The sequence below is a fragment of the Herpailurus yagouaroundi genome, unplaced genomic scaffold, assembly GCF_014898765.1.
Source record: "Herpailurus yagouaroundi ecotype Mexico unplaced genomic scaffold, PumYag 569, whole genome shotgun sequence".
Lineage (NCBI taxonomy): Eukaryota > Metazoa > Chordata > Mammalia > Carnivora > Felidae > Herpailurus > Herpailurus yagouaroundi.
Genome location: NW_024412786.1, coordinates 2,497,766 through 2,525,687, shown reverse-complemented (window position 1 = coordinate 2,525,687; position 27,922 = coordinate 2,497,766). Strand labels below are relative to the sequence as shown.

Genomic DNA, 27,922 nt, shown 5'->3' with positions numbered 1-27,922 from the left:
GTTGTCCTGGGTGTATGTCTCCAGTCACTATGGGAGTGTTTCTGTGAGCTTGTGTTGGTGCCAAAATGAAATCGTGTGTGTGTGTGTGTGTATGTGTGTGACAGAGAGAGAGAGAGACAGAGGAGATGACCGTGCATGTGAGTGTATATGGGCCGAGCCTCCCAGACCCCCTGGCCATCCTGCCCAGGCTGCTGTCTCCATCTGTGCTGCCCACATCCCCCAGGCTCAGAGCCCAGGCCACAGTGGGCGGGTGTCATTGAGAGGTCACCCTCACCGCTATGGGTGACTCACTGGGAGGCAGGAAGGAGAGGATCCTGCCTCCCCCAGCCCAGGACACACCCCTTCTGCCCTGAGAGTCCTGGCAGGATGGGCTGGGCCGGGATGCTCTCAGCCAGGCCCTGACGGCCATGGATGTGGGTTGGCCCTCTGAGGCCCTGCAGGTGTCCAGAAGAGCATCACCCCCAGCTTTCCATCCTGGGAAGGGAGGGCAGCCATGGGGCAGGCAGGAGAGGGGCTGGGTCTGGTGTGTGAGCTCAGGGCCCCAAGGCTGGATGTGAGATGTGAGTGTGTGTGTGACGGAAAGACATAGGTCTCAGCCTGCCACTCAGTCCTTCAGTCATTCCCCCTGAACCTCCTCTGGGACCCAGAGCTGAGGCAGACCCAGCCCTACCCTCCGAAACACTCTTCGTGTTGTGAGAGACAGACATAAATATAACCAAGTTAAGTGCCAGGCAGAGCAGGACAGAAGGTGATAACTCAGGAGAGAGAACAGAGGTGTGGCGGGGACACATGGAAAAGCTCCCAGGAGGAGAAACTGAGGCTGGAAGGATAATATTTGACTATGTAGAGGTGGAGGGACAGGGCCCTGAGGGAGGGTGGCATAAATGAAGCCATGGAGGCAGGAGATGTGACCCATTTGTAGGAGGAGGGAGAGGAGTCCTGAGGCATGGGGTGCACGTGGAAAGAGCAGAGGGGGATGGACGAAAAGAAGGTTCGTTCTGGGCCATGGAGAGCCTTAAATGTTTGTGCAAGGAAGCAAGGAGTGAGCAGGGATGTGATACGCCAGGGCTTTGCCTGAGGCTCGTTTCTCTGGGGGTGCTGGGCTGTGGACAGGCAGGAGAGAGAGAGAGGCAGGAAGCCGGGGAGGAGGATGGGTGGCAAGACACAAGGCACCAGAGGGGCAGAGGGCATGGCAGGGAGGGACATGGGTTCATGAGACTGTAGAGAGGCCGGAACTGGGTGGAGTGGAGCAGGAGAGATGCAGCCTCTGAGGCTCAGTAGAACGACCTTGGCCGGCAGGGATTCCCCAGCGGGTAGTCCAGAGGGAGGGGTGGGGGCAGGATGCTGATTTCAGACAGTGTCCCCTGGGTGGAGGTGCCCAAGAGAGGTCCCAGAGAGGTAGCAGCTAGAGATGTGGGCCCTGGCATGGCAAGGCAAAGGGAGGGAGGGAGAGGGCGAACCCGGAGAGGGCGAACCCGGAGAGGGCTGAGGTCTGAATGGGGAGAATTTAGAAAAGGAGGAAGTGCCACATAGAGATCACATTCCCGGGAACGTTTGGAAGGAAATCCAGAGGAGAGAAAATCTGCTCCATCACCACGATCGTCCTCATCATTTGCTACTTATTAAACACTCAGCGTGCAGGGCACTGAGTGTTTGTACAGGCGTGACCTCATTTCGTAGACACAACAAACATCCCTGCAGACGAGGACACTGAGGCACGGGGCTCAGGGCCACACAGCTGGCACGTGGCCTCCTAGCTAGGATTTAAGTACAGGACTTAAGACTCCAGAAGCCAACGTGGGTAGTAGGATGTTGGAAGACCTATAGAGCAGTTTCTATGTGTTCCGAAAGCCAGCTTCTCAAGGACGGGGGCCAGTGGGTGGCAAGGAAGTAGGGAGGAGGGGAAAGAGGCAGGCTGTGGGTGAGGGAGCAGGCCTGGGGGCGGGGAGGGCCGGTGGGCCCGGTTCCTGATCCACCTCCCCTCCCCAGTGGTGTGCCCTCTGCCCTGCATGAACGGCGGCCAGTGTTCCTCCCGAAACCAGTGCCTGTGTCCCCCGGACTTCACCGGTCGCTTCTGCCAGGTGCCCGCTGGAGGAGCTGGCGGGGTCACCGGCGGCGCAGGCCCCGGGCTTGGCCGGTCCGGGGCCCTGTCCACAGGCGCGCTTCCGCCCCTGGCTCCAGAAAGCGAGTCTGTAGCCAGCAAGCATGCCATCTACGCGGTCCAGGTGATCGCTGATCCGCCCGGGCCCGGGGAGGGGCCCCCTGCCCAGCATGCAGCCTTCCTGGTGCCCCTCGGGCCGGGACAGATCTCAGCGGAAGGTACCGGACCACGGGGAGACCCGGGGTGGCCGAAGTGGGCGGACACTAGGGTGGCGGGAACGGAATGAGCGACCGCACCCGCAACCGGTGGCGCGGGGCAGCCCTGAAGCCACCGTGCCCCGCCCCCCCCCCCCAGTGCAGGCCCCGCCCCCCGTGGTGAACGTGCGCGTGCACCATCCTCCCGATGCTTCGGTCCAAGTTCACCGCATCGAGGGGCCGAACGCCGAGGGCCCAGCCCCCTCGCAGCACCTGCTGCCGCACCCCAAGCCCCAGCACCCCCGGCCACCCACCCAGAAGCCCTTGGGCCGCTGCTTCCAGGACACACTGCCCAAGCAGCCTGTGAGTGAATCCACAGTCCAGCTGGACCGGACCTTCGGTCTCCCAGGGTTGTCCTGTCCCAACTAAACGGGGACTGCGCAAAACGGGGGCCCACGGGCTGAGGAGGGAGGAGAAGGGCCTGGGGAGGGAGGCTGGGTGGGGCTGGGCGCCCTGTGACCCCAGTCCCAACTTCCCCTAGTGCGGCAGCAACCCCCTCCCCGGCCTCACCAAGCAGGAAGACTGCTGTGGGAGCATCGGCACCGCCTGGGGCCAGAGCAAGTGCCATAAGTGCCCCCAGCTGCAGTGTGAGTGCCTGGGCTCCGGACCCCCGTCACTGCAGGGTGGACCTCCGCATACCTCTTCCTACCCTGCAGGGGAGGACCCAGCCGGTGCCGCCGCCCGAGCCTCTCCCTGCCCACCAGATTCCTCTCACCCATCCCACTCTGCTCCTCCCCGTGGCCCTCCTTTCCCGCCTCCCCTGCAGGACCCCCAGTGTCCTCCCCTGCCACCGTCTCCTCTCTCTGCAGACACAGGGGTGCAGAAACCGGGACCTGTACGTGGGGAGGTGGGCGCTGACTGCCCTCAGGGCTACAAGAGACTCAACAGCACCCATTGCCAGGGTACGGCCAGCCAGGAGATTCTGTGGGCTGGCGGGGCAAGCCAGTTGTCACTGGGGGAGGCCCCGAGGTGACTGAGGGAGCAGGCGGGGCTGGGGCAGGACCCTGAGGTGTTCCGAGTAGCTTGCTGTCACCCTATGGCCCCAGACTAGAGGGATCACATTCCTGCTTACCACAGACATCAACGAGTGCGCGATGCCCGGCATGTGTCGCCATGGTGACTGCCTCAACAACCCCGGCTCCTATCGCTGCGTCTGCCCGCCTGGCCATAGCTTGGGCCCCTCCCGAACGCAGTGCATTGGTGAGAATGGGGGGGCTCAGGTCCCTGGGAAGTCACAGGCATGGACCTCCAAGCAGCAAGCGGCAAGGATCAGAGAGGTCACAGAGGTCACCGTGTGGTCAAGGGTTGATTGCAGGAGGATCGAGGCCCAGAGCCGATAGGATCAGGGATAAGTGGGGTCAGGAGTCACTTGAGATCTGGTCAGAGGTCACATGGGGTCAGGGACTATATAGAGTAGGGTTTGTAGGAGATCATGGTCTTGGTGGGTAGGAGAGATAAAGCCCTACATACAGCAGCTAGAACCAGGGGTCAGTGGGGCCAGCGGTCACAGAGATTTCAGGGGTCACATGAGGTCAGAGAAACACGGGTTCGGGGATCACGTGAGTTCGGGGTCACCTGAGGTCAGAGGCCACAGGAGGATCAAGGGTTGTCTGGGCCAGAGAGGCAAGGCCTGGAGCAGCTTGGAAGAGGGACATGGGCGGCGATCAGGCCCAGGTGACCATGCCTGCCACTGGCCCCCGCAGCGGACAAGCCAGAGGAGAAGAGCCTGTGCTTCCGCCTGGTGAGCCCGGAGCACCAGTGCCAGCACCCGCTGACCACGCGCCTCACCCGCCAGCTCTGCTGCTGCAGCGTGGGCAAGGCCTGGGGCGCGAGGTGCCAGCGCTGCCCGGCTGATGGCACTGGTGAGCCTGGGGCATGTGGGGCGAAGGGGCCGTCTCTGTGCCCGTCCAGGAAACACTCACTTCTCTGCCCCTCCCTCTGGCCGCAGCTGCCTTCAAGGAGATCTGTCCAGCTGGGAAGGGCTACCACATCCTCACTTCCCACCAGACCCTCACCATTCAAGGCGAAAGTGATTTTTCCCTTTTCCTGCACCCTGACGGGCCACCCAAGCCCCAGCAGCATCCTGAGAGCCCCAGCCGGGCACCGCCACCTGAGGACGCGGAGGAAGAACGAGGTCTGGCCTGAGCCTTTCTGTTCCCTGACAGATGATGAATGCCTTAAGACTCGATCCCCTGGCTCCCCACCCACAGATGTGACCTCAGGGTCTAACCCCTAGCTCCTCATCCTTGACCTCATCACTGACCCCCAGAATCAACCCTCTCGTCCCGAACCAAGGTTGTCACCCCAGGATTTGACCCCCTGATGGACAGGATCTGACCATCCATTGCCCTCCGGATCTGTTCCTCTGACCCTGGAACCCCTTTGATTTCCAAACCAGGGCACTGATCCAGTCCGAATGCTGTCCCTAGATCTGACCTTCTGTCTCCCGACCCAAGGATTTGGCCCTAGCTGTAGCCTCCTGAGTCTTGCTCGATGACCCAAGGACCTTGACCAACCATCGCTCCCCATACCCGCTCCCCTGACCCGTGATGCAAACGCCCCCTGGCTCCAGGGTCTAACTTTTGACACCTGACCCAGAGACATGACTGCTGAACTCTTAGAGACCCTAACCACAAATACCAACTGCCAATCCCAGTCTCAACTCTCTTTTCCCAGCCCTGCGCTAATGGCCCCATCTTCCTCCCTTTTAGGGGTGAGCACGGACTCAGTGAGTATGAGAGCGCAGGTGGGAGGAGCGGGAAAGCTAAGGAGACAGAGGGCTCATGCTGCTGTCACTCACAGCCAGTGATGGAGGAACAGTCGGCACAGCAGAGCCACCTGACCGCCACCACATCTCCTGCCAGGCCCTACCCTGGTGAGCTGGGCGGTGCTGGAGGAACCAGTCCTCAAGGACTGTCACTGGGGGGTGGTTGACAGCTTAGCCATCCGGGGATAGTGAAGATGGGTGTGAAGTCCCAGCCACTGGCCTACCCCCTGACGGCGAACACTGTCACCTACAGAGTTGATCTCCAGGCCCTCGCCTCCCACCGTGCGTTGGTTCCTGCCAGACCTGCCCCCTTCCCGCAGTGCAGTGGAGATTGCTCCTACCCAGGTCACAGGTAAGACCTGCCCACGTAGGCCATGTCCTGGAGAGGCCAGGTCCCCTCCCTTACCGCCCCCTCCCTCCATCATTCCTGAGCACTAACCCTCCACCCAGGCTTCCTGTGTGCCTGGCCCTGGGCTGGGCTCTGGGGAAGCCTTGGTGTGCAACCTTGAAGGATCCGGGTATTGTGGTGGTCAGCCCAGTCTGGCGGTGCTTATTCATTCATTCATTCAGTACTTATTGAGTACCTGTTATGTGCCAGACACGGTTTAGGTGCTGGGGATACAGTAGTAAGCAAAAGGCAAACATTCCCTGTTCTTGCACAGTAAACAGAAAACAGATCAGTAACTAAAAATCCAGGATGTCTCATAAATGCCATGAAAAAGTAAACCAGAGAAGAAAAGAAGTCTGGGGATTATGATAATATGTAGGGTGGCAATGAGAAAAGGCTAGCAGGGCTTTAAAGAGTGTTGGAAATTAATGAGAAGAAGTGGGGAAGAAATGGGTGTGCAGGTTGGGAAAACGGGACATTCCAAGTGAAGTTTAGGCAAAGGCACGGAGACATGGAAACGCTGGTGGAGGAGGGAAAACCACACAGCCCCGTGTTTCTGAACCAAGGGAGGGCCGACGCGTGGAGCCTTGTTCAGAGGCTTGGGTTTGATCCCAAAGGCTGTGGGAAGTGTCTGTAGGGTTTGGGGCATCATGATAATTGCTAGCTATGGCTGAGCAATTGCCTTGTGCCAGGCACCGACCGGAGAGTTTTACGTACTAAACATCACTTAACCTTCTCATACTCTGAAAGTGAACGCTGGTAGCTTCATCTTCCAGATGAGAAAAACAGGTTCAGTATCTTGCCCGCAGATCACACATCTGAGCCAGGTTCAAGCCCAAGTCTGTGTGGACTCCAAAGCTACAAGGGAGCCACCGGCCCCATCGAAATCTAGGAGGCTAGATGGGCTGGGGGAGGGGGGAGTGATGGCTCAGGCAGAAGGTGGCTGCCCAGGAGGCCTGTACAGGCTAGGACAATGCAGTGACAGCCCTGGGGGTTGTGGGAATGTGGGGGAAGAGGCATCTGGGGAGGCTTCTCAGAGGAGAGGGTGTTAGGTGTAGGGGGAGATACTCTAGGCAAAAAGAGCAGCTCACCAGGTGTGTTTGGGTGGGGCAGGGTTCAGGGTCAAGGCCTGGGCTGCAGGTGGGGGGGGGGGGAGGGGGAAGGGGAGTGAGGGAGTTCAGTGAGACTGTTGACAAAGAAAGTGAAGGGGGTTTCTGGATCTGACTGCCTACATATCCACAAAGGGGCAAGCCAGATTCCCAGGAAAGAGCTCCTGCCTGCCTTGGGAAGGGACGGAAGTCAACCATTCTGGAATGGGGGACCCGGGTCCCTAAGGCAAGGGTGTTGGGGTCACTGGGCTAGAGGATATGGGAGTAACAGATGCTGCGGGATTTTAAATATTGAGGTGACTGGAGGGGAGGGTCTTAGAGCCCCTTGGGTAGGGGCATTGGGATGACTGAGGCCCTGAGGGGACGTGATCGGGTTTGGGGTGACGGGGAGACAGAATATAGTGAGTAGAAATAGAAATATCAGGGATCCTGGAGTTGAGGAGAGGGATGTCAGGGACCCGGGGTTGCTATCTGGGGTCGTGATGCTGGGGTTATCTGGGATAGAGGTATAGGAAATCCTAGGATTGGCGTATGAGTGCACAGGGGCCTGAGGTCATGGTGTGACCAGGCTCAGGTATCTGGGTTATTAAGAATGGGGTATGGAGGTCCGCCCGGGGAACGTGGCAGAAAGTGAGTGCTCCCTGCTCAGCCCCATGCTGCCCCCGGCCCCCGCCCCCCCCCCCCCAGAGACAGACGAGTGCCGACTGAACCAGAACATCTGTGGCCACGGCGAGTGCGTCCCGGGCCCCTCGGACTACTCCTGCCATTGCAATCCGGGCTACCGGTCGCACCCGCAGCACCGCTACTGCGTGGGTGAGCGCGGGCGGCCGGGCGGGCGGCCCGGGGGCGGCCTCGGGTCCCCATATCCCTCTGACGTCTCGCCGCCCGCGCGTCCTTCCCAGACGTGAACGAGTGCGAGGCGGAGCCGTGCGGCGCCGGGAGGGGCATCTGCATGAACACGGGCGGCTCCTACAACTGCCACTGCAACCGCGGCTACCGCCTGCACGTGGGCGCCGGGGGGCGCTCGTGCGTGGGTGAGCGCGGCCGGGCCGGGGCGGCGCGGAGGCTGGGGGGATGGGGGGCCCTCGTCCCGGCCGCCGCGTAACCGCCTCTGCCGCCCCTGGCGCCCCCCTCGCGCCCTCTTCCTCCCGCGCAGACCTGAACGAGTGCGCCAAGCCCCACCTGTGCGGCGACGGCGGCTTCTGCCTCAACTTCCCCGGTCACTACAAGTGCAACTGTTACCCCGGCTACCGGCTCAAAGCCTCACGACCGCCCGTGTGCGAAGGTGGGGGAAGACCCCATCCGGGCCGACAGGGGGTCCTCCGCTGTCCCTCGGCCTGGCGTGGGGGCAGGGGGCCTGGACTCCAGCTCTGGGCCCCTCAGAGGTTGGGGTGCGGGAGCCCTGAGGTCCCAGTGGGCCCCGTTGATCCGTGACGGAGGGAGGTCCTGCCAAGGATACTGAGGGCCTGGTCGGTCGCGATGTCCCCAAATGGGTCTGCCTCCTTCTCGCCTCACCCACGCAGACATCGACGAGTGCCGAGACCCTAGCTCCTGTCCGGATGGCAAATGCGAGAACAAACCCGGGAGCTTCAAGTGCATTGCCTGTCAGCCCGGCTACCGCAGCCAGGGGGGCGGGGCCTGCCGCGGTGAGGGCGGGGCCTAGATGCCGGACGGGCGGCTTCGAAGGCAAATGGGCGGGGCCCATCCGGGAGGGGTCCCCCGCGACCGGGGAGTTTCGGGGTCCGGTTACGGCAGGGGCAGGGCTTATGTTCGCGAGAGTCGCCTCGCAGGCGGCGCCCCCCATACTGGGCGGGGGAGACCCCCACCCCGACACAGTGCCAGGCCCAGTGGGGTGGCGACCGAGGTGAGTCTCCTCTGCCGCAGACGTGAACGAGTGCGCCGAGGGCAGCCCCTGCTCACCGGGCTGGTGCGAGAACCTCCCAGGCTCCTTCCGCTGCACGTGCGCCCAGGGCTACGCGCCTGCGCCGGATGGCCGCAGTTGCCTGGGTGAGCCCCAGCCCTGCCAGTCAACGCCCCCCGCACCCACGCCGCGCGCAAACTGGGGACCGAGTCTGTCCCACGGTGGGCAGGAGATAGATGACGCACCCTCCAGTTCACGGATCTAGTCACTCATTTTCTCAGCGAACCTAGCCCGTGGAGAGACCACCAGGATTTCTGTGTAGGAAGGGTCTTAGCAGGCAAGGCTCTAGCTGCTTTTGCAAAGCAGATTCCTTAAATTTAAAGAAAAGAAAAACCTCTAAAAGAATGGGGAGAGGCGTTAGTAGTCCCTCTGCACTGTTTCTTTTTCTTGTTTTAGAGAGAGGGGAGAGGGGCAGAGGGAGAAAGAGAGAGAGGATCTTAAGCAGACTGCACACACAGTGTGGAGTCTATCCTACGACCGGAAGATCATGACCTGAGCGGAAACCAAGAGTCAGTCGGTCACTTAACCTAACCGACAGCCACCCAGGCGCCCTGGCACTAATGTTTCTTATGCACCAAGAAGTCTGGAGAGTGCAAGGCCGTGGGCCTGGATGGAATGTGGGTGCAGGGCTGGGAGGAGGGGAGACCTGAATTGTCTTAAAGAACCAACAGAAATTAGCCAAGCAAAGGAAGTCAGCACCAGTGGACGCAGAGGTGAAAAACAGTGCTGCATGTGCAGGGAACGGTAAGGTAGAAGCAGAGAGTGGGGGCTGAGGCTGGCTGGTGAGGGGCAGGACCCGACGCCCTGGGCCTCAGCCCCTGGAAGGCCCCTCTAAGCCCTGCCCAGGAGGTTGGTTAAGCTTCATCCTGAGGGCGCTATAAGGCACCTGAAGCATTTTAAGGGGAAGGGGGACAAGATTCACCATTTGCTGTAGAAAGTTTCCTGATGCTGGGTGTGGAGAGTAGCTGGAGGTCTACTGATGGCTCAGAACACAGATAGTGGTGGATGTGATGAGAGAAGTTGCCTCAGGATGGTCATGAGATGATGTGATAGTAGAGAAATATTAAAGCAGATTCCCCGGGGCTTGTTAACTGTATGCCCAGGTGGGGGTGGGGGTGGGGGTGGGGGAGGGGAACAAGGAACCCTCCAGGGGTCTGGTTTGGGTGACTCTGCGGGTGGTGCTGTTCACTGGGATAGGGTCTCTAGACGTGGTGCATATTTGAGAAGGAAGACACCCAAGTTTCATGCTGGACAAGTTGAGTGGGTGGTTTCTGCCGGCCTCTGGGCTGGAGATGACAGCAAAAGGTGGGCCATACAGGTTGGAAGCCTTGGGCCGAACACCCCCCGCCCCCAACACACACACACCCCTAGAACTGTGGACGTCGGGGGCCGTGGAGCCTTAGGGAGCGTCTGCTCAGCCGGGGGGGGGGGGTGGGTCCAGTGAGGGGAGCCTCACAGAGCCTTGTGGGCAATACCACATCAGCGGAAGGCAGGGGTCTAGGAGTGGGAGATGGGGAGGAGGGATGGAAGGAGGCCCAAGGAGCACCAGCTGAGAAACTGGGGGAGGAGAGGCTCCCAGGGCGGAGGAGGATAAAGCAAATGCAACAGAGAGGTTCTTGTGAAATAAGAACTAAGTGGTAAGATGAGAAAGCTCCCGGTGACCTTGCTAGGGTGGTTTCTGTGGCACGAGGGGGTTAGGAGGTGGCAGGTAGCAAGTGAGGCGGAGCGAGACCTGGGGCTGCCGGAATGGGGTGTAGGGTTGTAGGCTGAGGAGATGGCATGAAAATGGGCGAGGGGATGACAAGGGCAGCTGGGGGAGGGGCCACGGACAGGGAAAGGGACATCTCTTGCCCTAATGGGAGCCAGAGGGGAACGGATGTCATGATTTGCAGGAGGTTAAAAGAGATTCCTCTCAATTCTCTCACGTACAGTGAAGAGCCTGAGTCCACTCGGAGACTTGTAATGGCCAGTAGAGGTTTGGGACTGCCCAAGGGCGTGGGAGCTGTCTAGGGGCTTTCCAAAGGTCCAGGCTTGGGAGGTGGGGGAGGGTAGCCTTGGCCACACTGAGGATGGGGCGGGCCCAGAGGCCAGAGGGAGTGGCTGTGGCCCAGGGTGCACAGTCTGGCAGCTGCCCGCACCCCTCTCAGCACCCAGGATCTGGAGACCCGGAGGCAGGCATGGCCTGCCAGACCGGTGAGGAGGAAGGAGAGATGTTCGTGGGCCCCTGCGAAAGAAGGCGAGGTAGGGGACTTGAGAATAGCAGAGGCAGTGGGAAGGAAGCAGCATCTGAGATGTCCAAGGTGGGGCAGATCCCAGCCCCTGTCCTGAGAGTGAGTGGCTGCCACTGAGGTCAAGGTCACAGAAACTGCTCAAGGGTGTAAGGTCAGAGGCTGGGGCCAGCTGGCCACATGGATGCTGAACACTTCTAGGATGGGGAGCAAGATAGAGGGAGAGAGACTAGGAAGGTGAGTGCCGACAGCAGCAGAGAAGGTGAAGGCTGGCATGGGGTCAGGTGCACCTCAGAGGCGGAGCTTGGTTTGGAGGGGGGGGGGGTTGGAGGTGTGGCCAAGAGCCAGCTCTGGCAGAAATGACCGCAGAGAAGCATGCTCTCAGGGGAAAGCCAAGCTCCTTCACTGCACAAGGAGAAGACACTGTTGTGGGAGAAGGACAGAGAATAGAGGAGCTTATTCACATGGGAAGAAAGGGAGCCATGGCAGGTAGGGGAAGGGGAGAGCAGCTGGGGAAGAGGGGGTGGGGAGGGTGCCCTTTTTGGAGAGGATGGATGAAGGTTGGGGAGGCTTGAGCTCTTTGGAATCGGACACGGCCCAGGGTCCCTGGCAGCACCTGGCCTGGTCACCAGGGCATGGTGTGCCACATGGAGGGCGGGTTAGGGTCCCGTGCTTCCCTTCAGCTCCCCTGGCCTCCACTCTGGTGCTCCACGCCATAGGCACGGGCGGGAAAAGGGTGGCAGACGCCCGAGACCATCCCCATGCTGGCCCTCTGACCCCGCCTTGTGCCCTGCAGATGTGGATGAGTGTGAGGCCGGGGATGTGTGTGACAACGGCATCTGCACCAACACGCCAGGCTCCTTCCAATGTCAGTGCCTCTCCGGCTACCATCTATCAAGAGACCGGAGCCGATGCGAGGGTGAGTGGGGCCTAGAGCTGGGGATTAACTTGTTCCTCCCTATCCTGGGACTTCTAAGCCCAGGCTCCAAGTTCGGAGCTACCTGTAAACAGGTCAGGCACTCCCATGTCCAGCCCGCATCCCTATCCAAGATTGGGCGTGGAGTGTAGACCTGACCCACAGATTGAGTGTGGAGGGGGAGCCTGGGCAGCCTCAGGCTGAGTAGGATCAGCTCATGAGATTCTCCACCTCTTTGATCCCCTACAGATATTGATGAGTGTGACTTCCCTGCCGCCTGCATTGGGGGTGACTGCATCAACACCAATGGCTCCTACCGATGTCTTTGTCCTCAGGGGCACCGGCTGGTCGGCGGCAGGAAGTGCCAAGGTATGGGGGTATTGGCTGAGAGTTCCTCAGGAGGAGTGGCAGGGAATGACAGTAATCTCCTAGACACCCTGTTGACCTGTCTTTCCATCCATCTGTCCATCCACCCGCTCACTCACCCTTCCACTCCACCCACAATAGCAACAGTAATAATGACGTAGTTGCATGGTGACCTTTCCATGCATTAGTGGACAGGAGTTTCCAGAGAACCTGCTATTTGCCAGCTTCTATACTACGTACTAGGAATAGAGCAGTGATCCAGGACTCCCACTGGGGGAGGCTGACATGTAAATTGATTCTTACTGTTCAGAGTGCTGGGAGCCAAAAGAGGTCTGGAGGGGTGATTAATTGCAACGGAGATGTGACGGTTGAATTGGAACTTGGAACATGTATATGGTCCCCTAAAGCATAAATAGGTTCCCTAAGTAGAGAGAAGCATGGGATGGCATTCCCGGCCCGAAGAACAATGTATGTCAGAGCACGGAGATCTGGAAGGAGCTAGTTGTGATTTTAGGGGACAGTGCCCTGAACATAGACTCGGGAGTGCCGGTGTTTAGAATACAGGATGATGAAATTGAAAGATACCAGGAGACCAAACTCAAAGGCCTTGAATGCCAAGCTGAGAGTGAGGGCTCCATTCTGTTGCCGGTAACAGCCACTGCAGGTTTTGGGAAGAATACAGTGAATGTGCACACATCTACCCACATGCACAGACAGGAAAGAGCGCACTCCCTATTGTGTGCACTTTGAGATCAAAGTGGAAGTTCGGGTTCTGAACTTGTGTGAGTCCCTGGAGGCACATCCCCCCCCCCCCCCCCGCAAGAAGCGACTGGTTTCCTTGGAGCTACTCTTCCTGCCTCCCTCACTCCCCACAGACATAGATGAATGCAGCCAGGACCCCGGCCTGTGCCTTCCCCACGGGGCCTGCGAGAACCTGCAGGGCTCCTATGTTTGCGTCTGTGACGAGGGCTTCACGCCCACCCAGGACCAGCACGGCTGTGAGGGTGAGTGTCCTCCAGGCTCCTCCTCAGACTAGACAACTCCCCTGAGCTGCAGCTGGGGTTCAGAGACTTTTCCTGGTCCTACCCTCTGGAATCTGGGGAACGGGAAGAAATCCCTTTTGCCTGAGAGTCCAGTGGACCTGGACCGCACAGGAGAGCCCTGAACCTCACACTGAGGATGGAGCTTGGCTCTGACCGGGCGGCTGAGGGGAGCGAGGGAGTGTGGGGCAGCCGGGGCATGAGGTCGGTGGGCAGCGTGGACAGCAAGACCGTCTGCAGGACCCTGAGCTGCCCTCCTCTCCCCTCAGAGGTGGAGCAGCCCCACCACAAGAAGGAGTGCTACCTTAACTTCGACGACACCGTGTTCTGCGACAGTGTACTGGCCACCAATGTCACCCAGCAGGAGTGCTGCTGCTCGCTGGGGGCTGGCTGGGGAGACCACTGCGAGATCTATCCCTGCCCAGTGTACAGCTCAGGTCAGGAGCCGGGCAGGCCTTTCCCCTGCCCAGAGTCTCAGTTTCTTCATTTGGAAACGGACGGGGAGAAATGGCCCCTCCCTGGATAGGTGGGAAATGAGGCGGAGAGCCCCGACAGAAGCACGCACGCGCTCAGTCCCGCCTCCTTTCTTCCCCACGGCCGCTCTCTCCCCGCAGCTGAGTTCCACAGTCTCTGCCCAGACGGGAAGGGCTACACCCAAGACAACAACATTGTCAACTATGGCATCCCGGCCCACCGTGGTAAGCCCCGACACGGCTCCGCCCACCGGACACGCCCCTCCCCGCCCCGCCCACCGAGGTCGGTAGTGCTAACTGGGGTAGGCCCCGCCCACACCGTCATCGTCTGCCCCGCCCCTGTCACGCCCTCGTCCGCCTCCGGAAAAGCCTCTCCCACTGAGTTTGCTCCGCCCCCGCGGTAAGCCCCGCCCACACTTCCCTGGCTGCGGGCCTGAGCCGCCCGGGAGGTAGAGGCCGCAGGGCGCCCACGGCTTGTCACTCCGCAGACATCGACGAGTGCATACTGTTCGGGGCAGAGATCTGCAAGGAGGGCAAGTGCGTGAATACGCAGCCCGGCTACGAGTGCTATTGCAAGCAAGGCTTCTACTACGACGGGAACCTACTGGAGTGCGTGGGTGAGCGCAGATGGTCCCAGTGGCCGTGGGCCAGCAGCCGGGAGACACGCACAACCACCCGACTTCGGGCTGGTTCCCTCCACTCGTGCTTTTCCTCCCCGCAGACGTGGACGAGTGCTTGGACGAGTCCAACTGCCGGAACGGAGTGTGTGAGAACACGCGCGGCGGCTACCGCTGTGCCTGCACGCCCCCCGCCGAGTACAGCCCGGCGCAGCGGCAGTGTCTGAGCCCGGAGGAGATGGGTGAGGCCCGGGCCTGCCGGCTGGGGAAACAGGAGGGGAGCGGGGACTGGGCCAAGCTGTGACCGCCACTCCCATCCATGCCCTCGCTACCCCCTAGACGTAGACGAGTGTCAGGACCCGGCAGCGTGCCGCCCTGGCCGCTGCGTCAACCTGCCGGGCTCCTACCGCTGCGAGTGCCGCCCGCCCTGGGTGCCCGGGCCCTCCGGCCGCGATTGCCAGCTCCCCGAGAGCCCAGCCGGTGAGGGCAAGAGTTGTCTTGGGCCAATTCCAGGGCCTGGGCTGCCGGGTGGAGCCCCGGGGTCGCGGCTCCCCACGAGGCTTGGTTGGAGCAGGGACCTAGTGTCCCCGTTTCGGGCCCCCCAGCTGAAGCCAGGTCTCCCTTGGTAGAGCGTGCCCCGGAGCGACGGGATGTGTGCTGGGCCCAGCGCGGAGAAGATGGCATGTGCGCGGGTCCCCTGGCCGGGCCAGCCCTCACCTTCGACGACTGCTGCTGTCGTCAGGGCCGCGGTTGGGGAGCCCAGTGCCGCCCTTGCCCGCCACGCAGCGCTGGTGAGCCTCCCCAGAGGGGTTTGCGGAGTGCTGGGGCAGGAGCCAGGGTGCTGCTTTCGCGTGGCTGACCGCCCCCGCTCCTCCCAGGGTCCCAGTGCCCAACGTCACAGAGTGAGAGCAATTCCTTCTGGGACGCGAGCCCCCTGCTGCTAGGAAAGCCCCCTCGAGGTGAGTATAACGGGAGGGCACAGAATAATAATGTGGGGGCGGGGGGGTCCCCAACCATCTGCTGGCAGAGGTGAAGGTTGATGTCTGCATTTTCCCCACCGGCACAGAAGAGGACAGCTCGGAGGAGGACTCGGACGAGTGCCGCTGCGTGAGTGGCCGCTGCGTGCCGAGGCCCGGCGGCGCCGTGTGCGAGTGTCCGGGCGGCTTCCAGCTCGACGCCTCTCGTGCGCGTTGTGTCGGTGAGCCGGCCCGCGGGGGTGGGACCGGCCCCCAGGCCAAGACCAGAAGTTGGTGGAGGGGCCGGGGCCAAGGCTGGCAGCCCGGGGGAGGCACGGGGCCACACGCTAAGGGGGCTGCGTGCTCTGGCGCCCTGGCGAAGCTCGCACCTGTCGCCCCCACCTGCAGACATCGATGAGTGCCGAGAACTGAACCAGCGTGGGCTGCTGTGCAAGAGTGAGCGCTGCGTGAACACAAGCGGGTCCTTCCGCTGCGTCTGCAAAGCTGGCTTCGCACGCAGCCGCCCACACGGGGCCTGTGTGCCCCAGCGCCGCCGCTAACGAGGCCCTCAGCCATCAGCGAGGGGTTCCCGCCTGACCCTCGGGGTGAACTCAGTCTCTCACCTGTGTTCCCACTCGGGGCTCGGACCCAGGAACTCTCCGGGGGTCTTAGGCCCCTTCCTGCGCCCCGAGTTCTGAGGGCGCCCTTACAGGCGCCGCCCAGTTCGCAGGTGGAGTTTGGGACTCTCAGGCACTGAGGTCCTTCCTCCCAGAGGGCGTTTCCTGGAAACTGATAAATCAAATCATGCCTCTGCACTCTCGGCTTGTCCAAGCGAATTGATGTTCCCGTCTGTGGTGGGCGTGGACTTCGCAGGGCAGCGCCATACCCAAGCCTTCTGGGAGGGGCTACACTGAGCCCAGCACAGGGGTGTGAAATAGAATTTATTGTGGCTCTGATTATGTACACGTGAGATGTGCCTGGCCGGGCTGGCCGGGCTGGCCTGGTTTGTACAATAAATACATCCGCGGGGCCTGCTCTCCGCGGCTGCGAGCGCCCATATGGCAAGTTCAGTCCAGCTTCCGAGTTCCCAGCTTCATGGGGCCCTTGGCTGCCTTCTTTTCAGCGCGTTTGGCTTCCATCTCCCGCCGACGCTCCTCGCGCTTCTTCCGGGCCAGCTCGGCCTTCCCTTGCCCTGGGAGCAGGAGGAGGAGGAGGAGGAGGAGGAGGAGGAGGAGGTGGGCGGAGGGCTTCAGGACCACTGGGGCCTCAGCTTCCCAGCCTGCCCCTGCCCCCAGTCTGTCTGCCCGGACGAGAAGGGGAAGCACTCACGGCTCTCGGTCTCCAGACCCTCCCAGTTGTCATCGCCCCATGAATCAGGTCTCGGCTGAAAGGGAAGTGTGGTTGGAGTGCAGGTGGACTCCCGGCTGAGGTCCACCCCGGTCTGAACCCTCATGGGAAAAGGTGCCAAGTACCTGAGCGCTGGTCTCCCGGCGTGATGACACAGCAGCAAAGGGATCACCTTTGTCACTGGGCTCCGAGCCACCCCAGTTATACTCGCTGGCCAGCCGTGTGCCCTCAGGCGGTGGCTCCGGGGGACTTGGCTCCTGCCAGCCCTGCTCCCACGAGCCCTCGGCTTCCCAGCTGGCCCAGTCTGACTCGGATTTTGGGTCCAGGTTGCTGGTCTGAAGAAGATGGGGAGGTAGTGCCCAATGGTGGGGGGTGCCCAATGGCTGGCCTCCCCCTCCCCCATAGGCACACCACTGTCTGTCCCACCCTGCTTACCTGCCCGGCACGGCTAGCTCGGCCCCCAGTACTCCAGTCCTCCTGCTGGGCCAACACCGATTCGGCCTCCTGCTGCAGTGTGGGAAGGAGAGCGCGACCATAGGCGCTCCAGCCCCCACGCAAAGGGCAAGGAAGCCTGCCTGCCCCTTCCCAGCCACGGACTCCACCCTTTCTTCTTTGGCATTCCATCTCGCTCCTCAAGCCTTGCTTCCCATCTATAGAGTGGACATGCCATCACTCCTCTGAGGCTGGGGAAGGAGATCTAGATGTTCCACACCGTTCCCCACAGCCTCAGACCCGACACTGTTGTCAGCAGATGGGGAAATCGGGCCCCAAGGTCTGCCCCCATTCCCATCAGGGTAGCCCCACTCCATCCTCAGCCCATCCCCCACAGGCCTGGGGGTGGCCTCTCCTTACTGACTCCTGGAGCTACTGGAGGACAGGGAGAAGAGAGTGAAGAAGACAAATGGGCTGCCCCCAAAACCGCCACCGTTTCCATCCCCGCTCCCAGGGGCCCCTGGGGCTTAGTGGGGACAGCTGCCAACTCTTACCCACAAGGGCCACTCGTGACACCTACTCAGCAGGGATGCTGTGCAGATGAGGACAGGCGTGACCAGCCAAGCCCACCTGAGCTCCTTGAAGGCAGCCTTAACCTTTGACCTGGAGTTACCTGGGAGTCGCCTGGGGAGGCCCCCTCAGCCCCACTCACCTCCAGGCTGCCCCAGTCTTCATCATCCCATCTGTCGGCAACACTGCTGTCCTCTGCTGTGTCCGTGCCCTCCTCTTGCGTCTCCCAGTGGCCTGAGGTTGTGGATGTGGCAGGGACGACGGCGGGGGCCGGGGCAGGAAGTCCTGAGGAGCAGAGGCTCACTGAGGTCCCGGATACTGGGCCCCAGGAAGGTCTCAAAACAGGGCAGAGGTTTCTGGGGTCAGGGGGAAGGTGCAGAGAGCAGCTCGTGAAGGGACTAGACCCCGCCTGTCCCCTACGTCCCCACTGCCACCCCCGGAGAAGCCAGACAGTCATAGCTCCTAGGTGCCAGCACCCCCAAGCCCTCTCAGTCACTGATGCGGCCACTCTGGGGCACACTCACCCTCGGGCGTGGGTCTCTGGGGGACGTTGGTCTCAGCCGGGGCAGCTGCTGGGTGTGCACGGATCAGCTTGGACGTGAGCGAGGAGACCCCTGTGACAGCCCAGCCTGCCCAGCTGGCTGCGGCTCCTCCCATTCCAGGGCTGGAGGCGGCATGGACATCCTTCTCTGGGCAGTGTCAAAAGAGACAAGTATAGTCACCTCAGGCTCTCATGGGGAAGGTGACAGGAGCGCAGTAACGGACACAGAGCAACCTGTAGTGGCCCCCCTTCTCCAGGCCTGTGCTCCCCCATCTCTAAGATGGGAGGGGTGGGGAGCAGTGGTGTCGGGTCTGCTCTCCGAGGTCGTTCTAGCTTTCAGAGACTCCAGTGACATGGAAGGGGGCTCTGACAGGTAACAGTCAAGGATGTGATGGAAGAAGAGGGCACACGACTGGGGGCCACTCACCCACTTCCGCTAGCTGGGTTGGGTCCTCTGACACAGACTCCAGTTTGGACAGGAAGCTTCGAATGGCCTTGAAGGCCTAGGGGGTAGGAAGGGGCAAAGCTGGGGACTCCAGGGTTCCCATGAGTCCGCGGGGCCAGTTAGGGCCCAAATGCCCCCCTGGAGCCTCCGCTCCAGGGCCCGGGGCCCAGCTGTGCCTCACCTGGTCTCGCACGGATTTCTCAGGATCCACGGTGAGGCCACAGAGCACAGGCAGGATCTTGTGGGCACAGTCATTCATCGAGTAGAGGTTGTGGGTGGCAGCAAAGCCCAGGACACCCGCCACCCGTGAAGGTGCAAATGGGTCTTTGGTGGCCCGGCTGAAGGCAGAGGTGAGGACCCTGTGTCGGGTCTGGGGTGGGGCAGGAGAGAGGGCTCCTGAGTTCAGGATCAGTACTGGGACCCAGAACTCCCAGATCTACTTCCCGGAGCAGAGGCCATCCACGGGCTCCCCCAGAATCTGAAAAATGTGAGCTAATCACTAACAAACGAGGAGAATTTTTCCTGAAAACTCGATCTGGGCTTCTCCTCCCAGATCACCCTGTTCATGCTGCCTCAGGACAACAGGGGCTGGAGCCGCTGCCCTGGGGCCGAGGCCTGGGCCGCCATCACCATTCATTCATTCCTGTTAACTGTCTGGGCGCTGCAGACATCTGCGTTTACAAACCCTGGCTGAGGGAGTGCACACAGGCCAAGGGGGCCAAGCAAGCCTGGGTTCAGTTCCCAGATCCACCACCTACTGGCTGGGTGACCTGATACATGCCTCAATCTACCCTCACACATCTGGGCTGGGAGCACCCAGGGCCTAGGTCTCGGGGAGGCTGGCAGCCCCTGCACAAGGAGGCCTGGCCCTGGAGGACACTGTGGCCCCGGGGACAGTGAGAGAACCCCCAGGATCCATGTAGGGCACTCACACTGGCACTGAGGTAGGAACCGATTTTGCCCAGGCAGACGGTGGTATTGCAGCGGATGGGGCCCTGCTCATCCTTGGCCTGCAGCCGCGCGAAGTGCTTCATCAGCTCCACATTGAGGTTGGCCTCGTTCAGCTTTGGGGCCAGGAGCAGCATGGACTGTGGGTGCAGGAGTGTGGAAACTGTGGGCCACGGCCGGCCAAAAGACCACATGCAGAAGTGGCTTCCGGGGAGGGTGGGTGGGCCAATAGTGGCACTGGGTGCTGAGGGAACCTCCCAAACCTACCCCCCAACCTGGTCCTGGCCCCTACCCAGAATGCCGTGGAAGGGGACGCTTCTCTGTCCCCTTTACAGCAAAACCTCCGAAGTTTGTGCACACCCGTCTCCCGTCCTTCTCCCTCCGTTCTCTCTTGCGTGCACTCTACTCACGCTTCTACAGAAATACCGCCCCCCACCCGCTCTCTACCAACTGGCTCCAGGAGGTGACCAGGGACCTTTGTGTTGCTAAATCCAGTGGCCGATTCTCCGTCCAAACCAGCTGTGACCCCTCAGTAGCTCTGACACTCCTGAGTTCTCCTTCCTCCTTGAAACTGCCATCTCTGGTCCTCCAGGACCCTGCCCTCTCCTCACTCTCCTCCGACCTCATCAGCTGCTCCTTCTCGGTCTCCTGTGGCCGAGATCTTACGGTTCAGACCCCCACAGGTGCTCACCAGGCCTCTTCTCTTTTCACCTCACCCTAGGTGACCTTACCCCTTTCGTGGCTTTGAATGCCCTTGTTAGCTGACAAAGCCCAGATGAGCAGCTCCGGCCCAGACTTCTTCTCTGAACTTCACACATATATAACCAGCGGCTGAATAGACATCTGTACCTGCCTAACTAGACCAACCTCCTCCCGCAAACCTGAGGCTCCCAGTTTCTCAGTAAATGGCAACTTAACCTTCCAGGTGCCCAGGCCAGAAACCTCGGAGCCACACTTGGCTCTGCAGCCATCCATCAGCACATACTGTCGGCCCCACCTTCGGAATGTGGCCCCTTCTGTCCCCCACTGCCACCTCTCAGATCTGAGCCACCATTACCTCTCAGACTCCACCTCTCACAACCACGCCCCTTCAGCCATGCTAAACCTCTTACTGCTACTTCTACACTGGCCTCAGGACCTCTGCACATGTTCCTTCTGCAGGGAACCCGTTTCCTCCAGATCTCCACCTACCTTGATCCCAAGCCTCCTTTCCTTAAATGATACCTCCTTAGCAAATTCTTCCCTGATCGCTGTTTTTAAAACTGCAAACCCTTCTCTTCACACTGTCACTTTCTAACATAATGTACCTTTCCTAATTCTGTGTACTGTCTGCCAAGCCCACTCCCTGTCACCTCAAAAAGATGCTCCATGAGACATAGTGCATCCCAGCATGGGGCACAGGGCCAGCCAGGCACGAGAGGTGCTCAGCCAGTGTCTGCTGAACGGAGGACTATAAGCCGATCCCAACCTGCTTCCCTCACCAGCTGCTGAGCTGCTCCCAGAGCCCGGCCCTACATGCAGGGTCGTGCCTGCTCCTCCCTTAACCTGCTCAGACCCATAGGCCAAAACCAAGGCCGCTGTGCTCTCAAGTGAGCCCTCTCTGAGCCTTCAAAAACCAGGGCGCGCCCACCTTGACTGTCTGCTCCCGGATGGCAGGGTTGGTGTCCAGGAAACCGTGCACAACGTGGGGAAAGATCTGGGTGTTGACTGTTGGCTCATCGAGGTATTGGATAAACTGTTCCATCTGTGGCCCAGTGAGGGGGAGAACACAGTCAGCATCCCCAACCCTGATCACAGCCACCAGCTCATCTCGTGGCTTTGTTTTTCCACCTGGCAGGCACCGGCTAGCCAGGTGCATCTCCTGAGCCCCCTACCTCGCATCTGGCCTATCTCTGGCCTTCGGACCACGCAGAGTGATGAAGAGAGGCCAGGAGGGTGCTGGGAAGAACCAAGGACTGGCAGCTGGAGGGCCTGGCCTCCGGTCCTGCATCACATCCCTTCTCAGAGCCTCTACTGTCTCTTCTATAAAAGGGGTTATAAACCCCAGCCAGAAAGTGGCGTGAGGTAGGCTCACGTGTTTGGCAGCTAGGGAGGGAATGATACCTGGGAGCCTCTAGGTACTTGCTGGCTCATAAGAGGCCCCCACCCTTGATCCCAAGGATCCTGTCTGATGCTCCCAGCTGCCCAGGGATTGGCAGGGGAGACACTATCCCCACTCTGTGAACAGCTAAAGTGATCAAGTCAAGAGACTGGGGGAGGCGGACAGTTGGGGCCCTGCAGTCTGGGCAGGCTGTGCCTTCCCAAAGGTGCCGATGAACCTTGTGATGGTCTCAACTTCCTGAGAGCCTAGTCTTACCAGTCCCTCATCTGTGCGTGTTTGGGGAAAGGTTTCTGGGGTGCCAGGGCAGGGGCTCGGGCCCCCAGCCTGGGGCTGGAAGTGAGACAAGGGTCTCCCCAGCAGCCAAGGTGGGGTCTGGGTGGGGTGGAGGGGTATAGGGTCTGACCACAGCCCCTACCTGCTGTAGGAGGCGGATACGCATGGCCCGGTCAGTGGATGAGAACATCTTGACCACAACAGGGATGATCTTCTGCTGATACTCCTCAGCGTTGAGGAACTTGCCCACCTTTGGGAAAGAGCAGGAAGAGGGGGCTCGGCTACATGCACAGAAGCAGGGTGACTTTACTGGGCTCATTTACCTTCCTTGGACTCCCTGCTGATCTCCCAGGGTGGGAATGGGGTGATGGTAGAGGGCGTCAGGCACTTCTTCAGCAGCCCCTCTGCCCATACTCCATCTCAGGCAGCCCTGCCCTTAACTTTTCGAGTCCAGGCCCCTCTTAGGAGACTAATGAAAGCTCTGTGCCCCTCCCTATAATCAGGCACCAATGTACCACATGCACACTCATACACACCGAATTCTGCCTGTGATTTCTGGAGGCTCCCAGCCATAAGGATTTGCTTGCTGTCCTCCCTCTTGCCCCTTGCCAAGCCCCTTCAGGAGAAAGTGTTCTCCCAGGGTGGGCAGAGTGGGGAAGAGCAGGTGCCCAGGTAAGGGTGGGCTGGGGTCTAAGGGAGTGGGGGGAGGATCCAGCCCCTAGAAGTCAAGAGAACTGAGTGCCAGTGGTCAGGAGGGAAGAGGGAAAGTGGGGTGGTGAGCAGGTGATCTCCTGGGCCTTGGAAACACAGTGCACACGTCAGACCAAGGGCACTGTGTTGGGGAAATGGAAGAAGGCCTGTGGGCTCTCAAGCAAAGGGTCTTTGGAAAAAGAATTTTAGAGGCCCGGGGTTTCGCGTCCTCAAGGACAAGGAGTCCACCCAGCCTCCCTGACAGCTGATCAAGTGGTCCTGGATTGCTAGACCAAGGGGACATCAGCAAGAAGTCCCTCATGTGTGTGGACCTGCCCTGACCGGACTGCCCCTCCCCCAGAGCCCTCTCCTTTGCCATTCAGACCCACCCGGCCAGTCCCTGGGCCCCGCGGGCCTTGCTCACCTTGAACAGGGGTGTGAGGACAACGGCGCCTGCATTGCCAAACTCGAAGGCGGTCAGCAGCTGGGGCAGCACCTTGTGCCGGCAGAAATCCTCGGGGAAAGAGTCCAGGCTCTTGCTCAGCTCTTGGAAGAACTTTTGCTTCTCAGCCGGCTCTTTGATCTGGGGGTATCAAGGACAGGATACGGGGAGGAGATCAGCCTAGATCAGCCTCAGCTATGGGCCGGGACAGAGGGTCGCCCCCAGCCTGAAAGAGAACTGAACTATACGGGCTCTGGAGCCCCACTGCCTGGGTTCAAATCCCAACTCCCTCATTTAGCAACCATGTGACCTTGGGCAAGTTCCTCCAGCTGTGAAGCGGGATAATAACTATACTGACTTGTTCTGCAGATTCAACCGGAAAATGCACGTGAAAGCTGCGAGCACAGTGCCTGGCGCACCGTGGGCGCCTAGTCAGTGACTGTCATTCTCGTCACGACCCCTGACCTGTCGCTGGGAAAGCGGCCACTTGGGCCATCAGACCTTTGTCGGCATCACCTCTACTCCTCACAAACAACAACCCAAGGTGTGAGTACCATTAACCCCAGCACACCAATGAGAAAACTAAGGCTCAGAGAGGGGAGGGGGCTTAGTCCATCCACGTGACCCTGGCCAGGGTGGTATTTGTGGCAAGCTGTGCGGAAGGCAGGGATCAGGTATAGTTAACCCCGAGACCTGGTCCTCCCACTGAGCCAGACAGGCCAGGCCGTCAGCTCAATGGTCCCCCTAATCTGCCTCTGAGGCCACAATCCCCGTAACTCACATCTCCTGAGGACGGACTATGCCAGGCAGAGTTACATGCTAAAACCTTTACACAGGTTAAATGATCCCCCCACAACTTTACCGGATAGGTGCCAACTTAATCCACATTTAATCCAACAAGGAAGCTAAGGCACAGAGAGGTCAAGGAATCTGTCAAAAGTCACACAGCTAAGCAGCAGACAGGGAAGAGTTTGACTCCGTGGGCTGTCACCTACCCTGTGCTGCACCCTGTGAAGAGATGCTGTCATTCCCTCATGTATATGCAAGGAGGCTGAGGCTCGAGGTCACCAGCCGAGAGTGACTGGCTAGGGATTATACCCTAGTCCTATATGCTTCCAAAGTTCCTGTGTTTTCTACTGTGCCCTCATTCCCTAAGCAGATGCCTGGCCCAGAAGAGCTGACCTCTGGCTGGGAATGAGGAGGACCTGGTTAGCACTTGAGTACCTCCGTCGAGCGTGGGAGGCAGACCTGGTGCTCTGACAGTCAGGTTCATGGGGCGCCAACGCCCAGAGAAGACCGAACTGCATTCAAGGTCGCGTAGCTGGGCGCTCTCCACTGGCCAGCCCAATGACAGGAAGAGGGGCCCCAAGGCCCTGCCCTCCTCCCACATTCTCCTTGGGCTTGGCCAGAAACAGCCCATTTCCTATGGAGCACATTATAAGAAGGGTGGCCTGGCAGAGTCAGAGACGTGAGGACTCCAGGTGACAAAGTCCCTGCTGCCCCCACCTGCCCAGGAGGCACAGGGCCCAGAACCTCCAGCGCTTTTCCCTCAGGATGAAGCTCAGGTTCCCCTGCTCTGAAGGCCCTCCCTGCCCGACCAGCTCCATCAAGGTCAGGAAAGTGTCTCACTCCTCTCCCCCTCCAGATTCTCAGTCACCTTTCCGTGTGCCCCACACTCAGCTGGGTCAGAGCAGGTATCCAGGGCTGAGCCTCCCCCCTGCATTCCCTACAACAACCTACAGGCCAGCAGAAACTATCATTATCCCCATTACACAGATATGGAAACTCAAGTTCAAGGAGATTAAGCCAAGGAGTCCTCCCTCACATCTTTCCATTCGCTGTTCCCTCTGCCTGGAACACTCTTCCCCAATTCCCATCGCGATGGCTCCCACCTTCCCACTCTTCAGGTCTCAGTTCAAATGTCACCCCTGAGAGAACCTCTCCCTGAGCACCCTGACCCACTATTTTCCTTCCTGGTACTTGTCCCTATCCTGGGAGCACACATTTCCTCATTTATGATTTTCTGTCCCTCTCTCCCAGTGAGAGTCCCTAAGGTTGGGACCTGGTCCATTTACTCCCTGCTAGATCCTTGAGGGCAGGGATCTGGGTCTGACTCTTCCTCCTGGCCCCGCTGCCCACAGCACAGCACCAGGCATGGCACCCATCAGGGCCAAGGCCAGTTATGTAAAGGGGGAGTTACTGGAGTGCCAGGGGCAGTCACTAAGTACCTACTATGTGGCAGACATTATATTATGCGCTTCCCACTCACTGAATCTTCACCGAGTTCCTCTGAAGCAGGTACTAGTGTAGAAAGAGCGTCTGACAAGTCACAGTAAATGAGAGCTGGAGCCAGGGTTCAGACCCAGAGAGCCTGGCTCCCTAGTCCATGCTTGTCCCCCAGGGTCTAATTATAAGGGAGCCCACAAAGTGGGGAGGGAGGACTGGGATGAAGGACACAGGACCAAAGCCCAGGGCGGGGTGGGGGGCTCACCTGAATCTCCTCCAAAAAGAGGTTGGTCTCCACAAAGCGGTTGTTCATGAAGCCACCAGGCGCCCGGCAGTTCTGCAGGAAGCGGGCTGGGTTGGGACGCACTTTGGGGTTGGCTCCAACTAGCTCGCAGTAATGGGGCACCAGCGATTTGGGGATCTGCAGGAGAAGGGTCAGTGTCAGGGCAGGGCTGGTTGGCTGGCAGACAGGGGCTGGGATTGGGTCGGACACTCACCTTTCCAGGGTTGCGCAGGGCGGCTGCCCGAGGTAGGGGCCCGTTGAAGACTTCCCAGATGAGGCAGCCCAAGCGCCACATGTCGGCTGACCTGAGGCAGTGTGACCAGAGCCGCTCAAGGCCCTGCCACCTGCTAGCACAGACCTCCAACCCGCCTTGGGCACCAGACACTAAGCTGATCATCCCATCAGCCCTGAGAAGCAGGGCTCATTAGTCCCATTTGACAGATAAAGAGACTGAGGCTCAGAAAAGCAAGGACATCCACCCCAGCTCATACGTCTTTGTTTCTCCTGCCCTACCTCCCTGAGGACCCTAGGTCCCTCCCCAGCTGGGCAGCAGGGGACAGGGAAATGCCAGCTGGTTGAGGGGTCCCGAGGCTGCTGGAGCTTCCAGAACAGGGCAGGTTGGGGCATGCCGCCCCCAGTCACCCACCATTTCTCTCTGACTGCTCTGCCACTGCCATCAGCCAGCTCCGGGGGGTCATACTGCTCAAGTTCAGGGACCCCCTTCCGGGGGGGTCCCCCGCCATTGCCCTGGGCAGAGTACATGTAGTCCAGGCCCCCCAGCTTCCACTCGCCGGCCCGGTCCACGAACACAGCGGCCATGCAGACGTTGTTGTGAATGAGGCTGCAGTCATTGACCAGGAAGCTGAGGGCTTTCTGGGGGCAGAAGGAGCCATCGCACTCCAGCAACTGGAGTCCCCCACCCTGCCCTCATCGCCACTGCCCCCCACCTCACCACAATCTGGTGTAGCCCCCAGGAGAGCTCCAGATCCTTCAGGCCACCGGCCTCCGCTCGCTCCTTGAGGTACATTCCCAGTGGGGTCACTGCCTCTGTCACTACATGGAGGCACTTGTCTGTCTGAAGAAGGGGACATGGCCGGAGAGGAAGGGGAGATGAGAGGCACAGGGAGAGAGGTGGAGAACGAGAAATCAAATCTAGGGGTGCAGAGGCAGGAGGGGTGGAAGTTGAGGGGCAGGAAGGCAGAAGACAAGGCTGGGAGCCTGGGAGAAAGTGAGGGGCACAGATGGGACAGCCTGGGCAGCAGGTACCTCCAGCCCATCGATGTAGGCCAGAATGTTGGGGTGCCGGAGAGTTTTGAGGCGCTTGAAGGCAGCTTTGGCCACCTGGGTCTGCTCTTCGGCACCGGGCTTCACGTCGTACACGAAGATGGACACCGGGCTGCCTGTGGCCTGGGGGTAGGACAGAGGGACCTCAGGGATGTGGGCCGGGCCCAGGCGACCACTCCAGTTCGGAGATGGGCCCCCGAGCTGACAAGTGGCGGGAGAAAAGGGCCGCCGCCGGGTATCTCCCCAGGTCAGCCTTTAGGGACTGAGCCGGGCCCACGTGACCCCGGTTCCGTCCGCCGGTCGTCCCTCGGTCCTTCCGCCCGCCACGTCGGCACTGCCCGTCCCCCTCCCCCGGCCGGTTGCCCCGGAGGCTCCGCAGCCACGTCAGGCGGGGCGCGACGCGGCGGGGCCGGCGGCGCTGACTAGGCGAGGCCGAGGTCGGCCGCGGCCTGCGGAGCGGGGCCGCGCTCACCTTCTTGCGGCCGCGGTGCAGGACCCAGGGTCCAGGCGGGCCGCCCTCGGGGGGGTCCGGGCTGAGCTCGAACGGGAAGTCCCGGACCGGGTCCCGGGCAAAGAACCACATCGTCCCCGCCGCCGCCGCCGCCGCCGCCGCAGGCCGGGGCGCCTCAGCTCCGGGTCCTCTGGCGGCCGAGCCGGGCGGGGCGGGGCGAGGGCGGGGCCTGAGCGGTGGGCGGAGCATATAAACGGGGCGTGGTGTGGGGCGGGCACGGGGGCGTGGCATGGGGCGGGGCGGGCGGGGCCTAAGCTGCGCGGAGACCAGCTCTAGAGCAGCCGGGGCCAGACGCTCGGTGGCCAGGCGCCGCCGGTTACTAGGTGCGCGGCCCTGGCAGATCACGCAAATCTGAGCCTCTGTGTCCTTATATCTAAAATGTGGGTGGTAGTAGAGTCCACCTCCCAGCGTTATTATGGGGATGAGAACTTGGGAAGGAACAGGGGATGGAGAAAAGGCATGGAGGAGGAGAGATATCCCCAAGCCAGATGCTGTCTCCCACCAGCCAGTGGGGGGCTCCAGTATACAGTGAGGCATCAGTGTTTGTGGAATGGCCTAGTGACCAGGGGAGAAGCACAAGGAGACAGAGCTCCTGAGAATCGATGGAGGGAGGGGGGTGTGGAGTGAAGCAAAGGTCCAGGGGAGGCCCAGGAACCCTGTAGCAGGGAGGGAAGAAGCTGTAACCCCAGGAGG

The 27,922-nt window shown here is 60.6% G+C and overlaps 2 protein-coding genes across 6 annotated transcripts; one reads left to right on the top strand and one right to left on the bottom strand.

The window, feature by feature from the left end:
* Nucleotides 1–1,989: 1,989 nt before the first annotated feature.
* LTBP3 (latent transforming growth factor beta binding protein 3) lies at nt 1,990–16,191 on the top strand. Of its 4 annotated transcripts, none has more exons than XM_040465601.1 (27): nt 1,990–2,319; nt 2,456–2,658; nt 2,837–2,942; nt 3,165–3,257; nt 3,433–3,555; nt 4,059–4,217; nt 4,304–4,489; nt 5,067–5,083; nt 5,158–5,230; nt 5,376–5,474; nt 7,307–7,432; nt 7,522–7,653; nt 7,776–7,904; nt 8,143–8,265; nt 8,504–8,626; nt 11,565–11,687; nt 11,934–12,053; nt 12,926–13,054; nt 13,360–13,527; nt 13,705–13,788; nt 14,052–14,180; nt 14,285–14,422; nt 14,520–14,660; nt 14,810–14,971; nt 15,059–15,139; nt 15,250–15,378; nt 15,545–16,191. In XM_040465601.1, the coding sequence occupies exons 1-27, from the start codon at nt 2,010–2,012 to the stop codon at nt 15,694–15,696; spliced, it is 3,558 nt and encodes a 1,185-aa protein (XP_040321535.1). In that variant the 5' UTR covers nt 1,990–2,009; the 3' UTR covers nt 15,697–16,191. The 4 variants fall into 4 exon arrangements, with proteins under 4 accessions (XP_040321535.1, XP_040321534.1, XP_040321537.1 ...); XM_040465600.1 differs by having other exon boundaries at nt 15,247–15,378; XM_040465603.1 differs by lacking the exon at nt 14,520–14,660 and having other exon boundaries at nt 15,247–15,378.
* Nucleotides 16,065–27,388, bottom strand: SCYL1 (SCY1 like pseudokinase 1). 2 transcript variants are annotated; one of them, XM_040465605.1, is made up of 18 exons: nt 27,191–27,388; nt 26,701–26,841; nt 26,387–26,509; nt 26,081–26,307; nt 25,649–25,739; nt 25,417–25,572; nt 22,908–23,066; nt 21,936–22,043; nt 21,050–21,163; nt 19,404–19,559; nt 18,653–18,841; nt 18,454–18,529; nt 18,010–18,174; nt 17,628–17,770; nt 16,919–16,987; nt 16,609–16,818; nt 16,466–16,520; nt 16,065–16,328 (listed from the first exon to the last, which is right to left on the bottom strand). In XM_040465605.1, exons 1-18 carry the CDS (start codon nt 27,299–27,301, stop codon nt 16,204–16,206), a joined length of 2,418 nt encoding a protein of 805 aa, XP_040321539.1. In that variant the 5' UTR covers nt 27,302–27,388; the 3' UTR covers nt 16,065–16,203. The 2 variants fall into 2 exon arrangements, with proteins under 2 accessions (XP_040321539.1, XP_040321538.1); XM_040465604.1 differs by having other exon boundaries at nt 16,919–16,990; nt 27,191–27,387.
* Nucleotides 27,389–27,922: the final 534 nt, after the last annotated feature.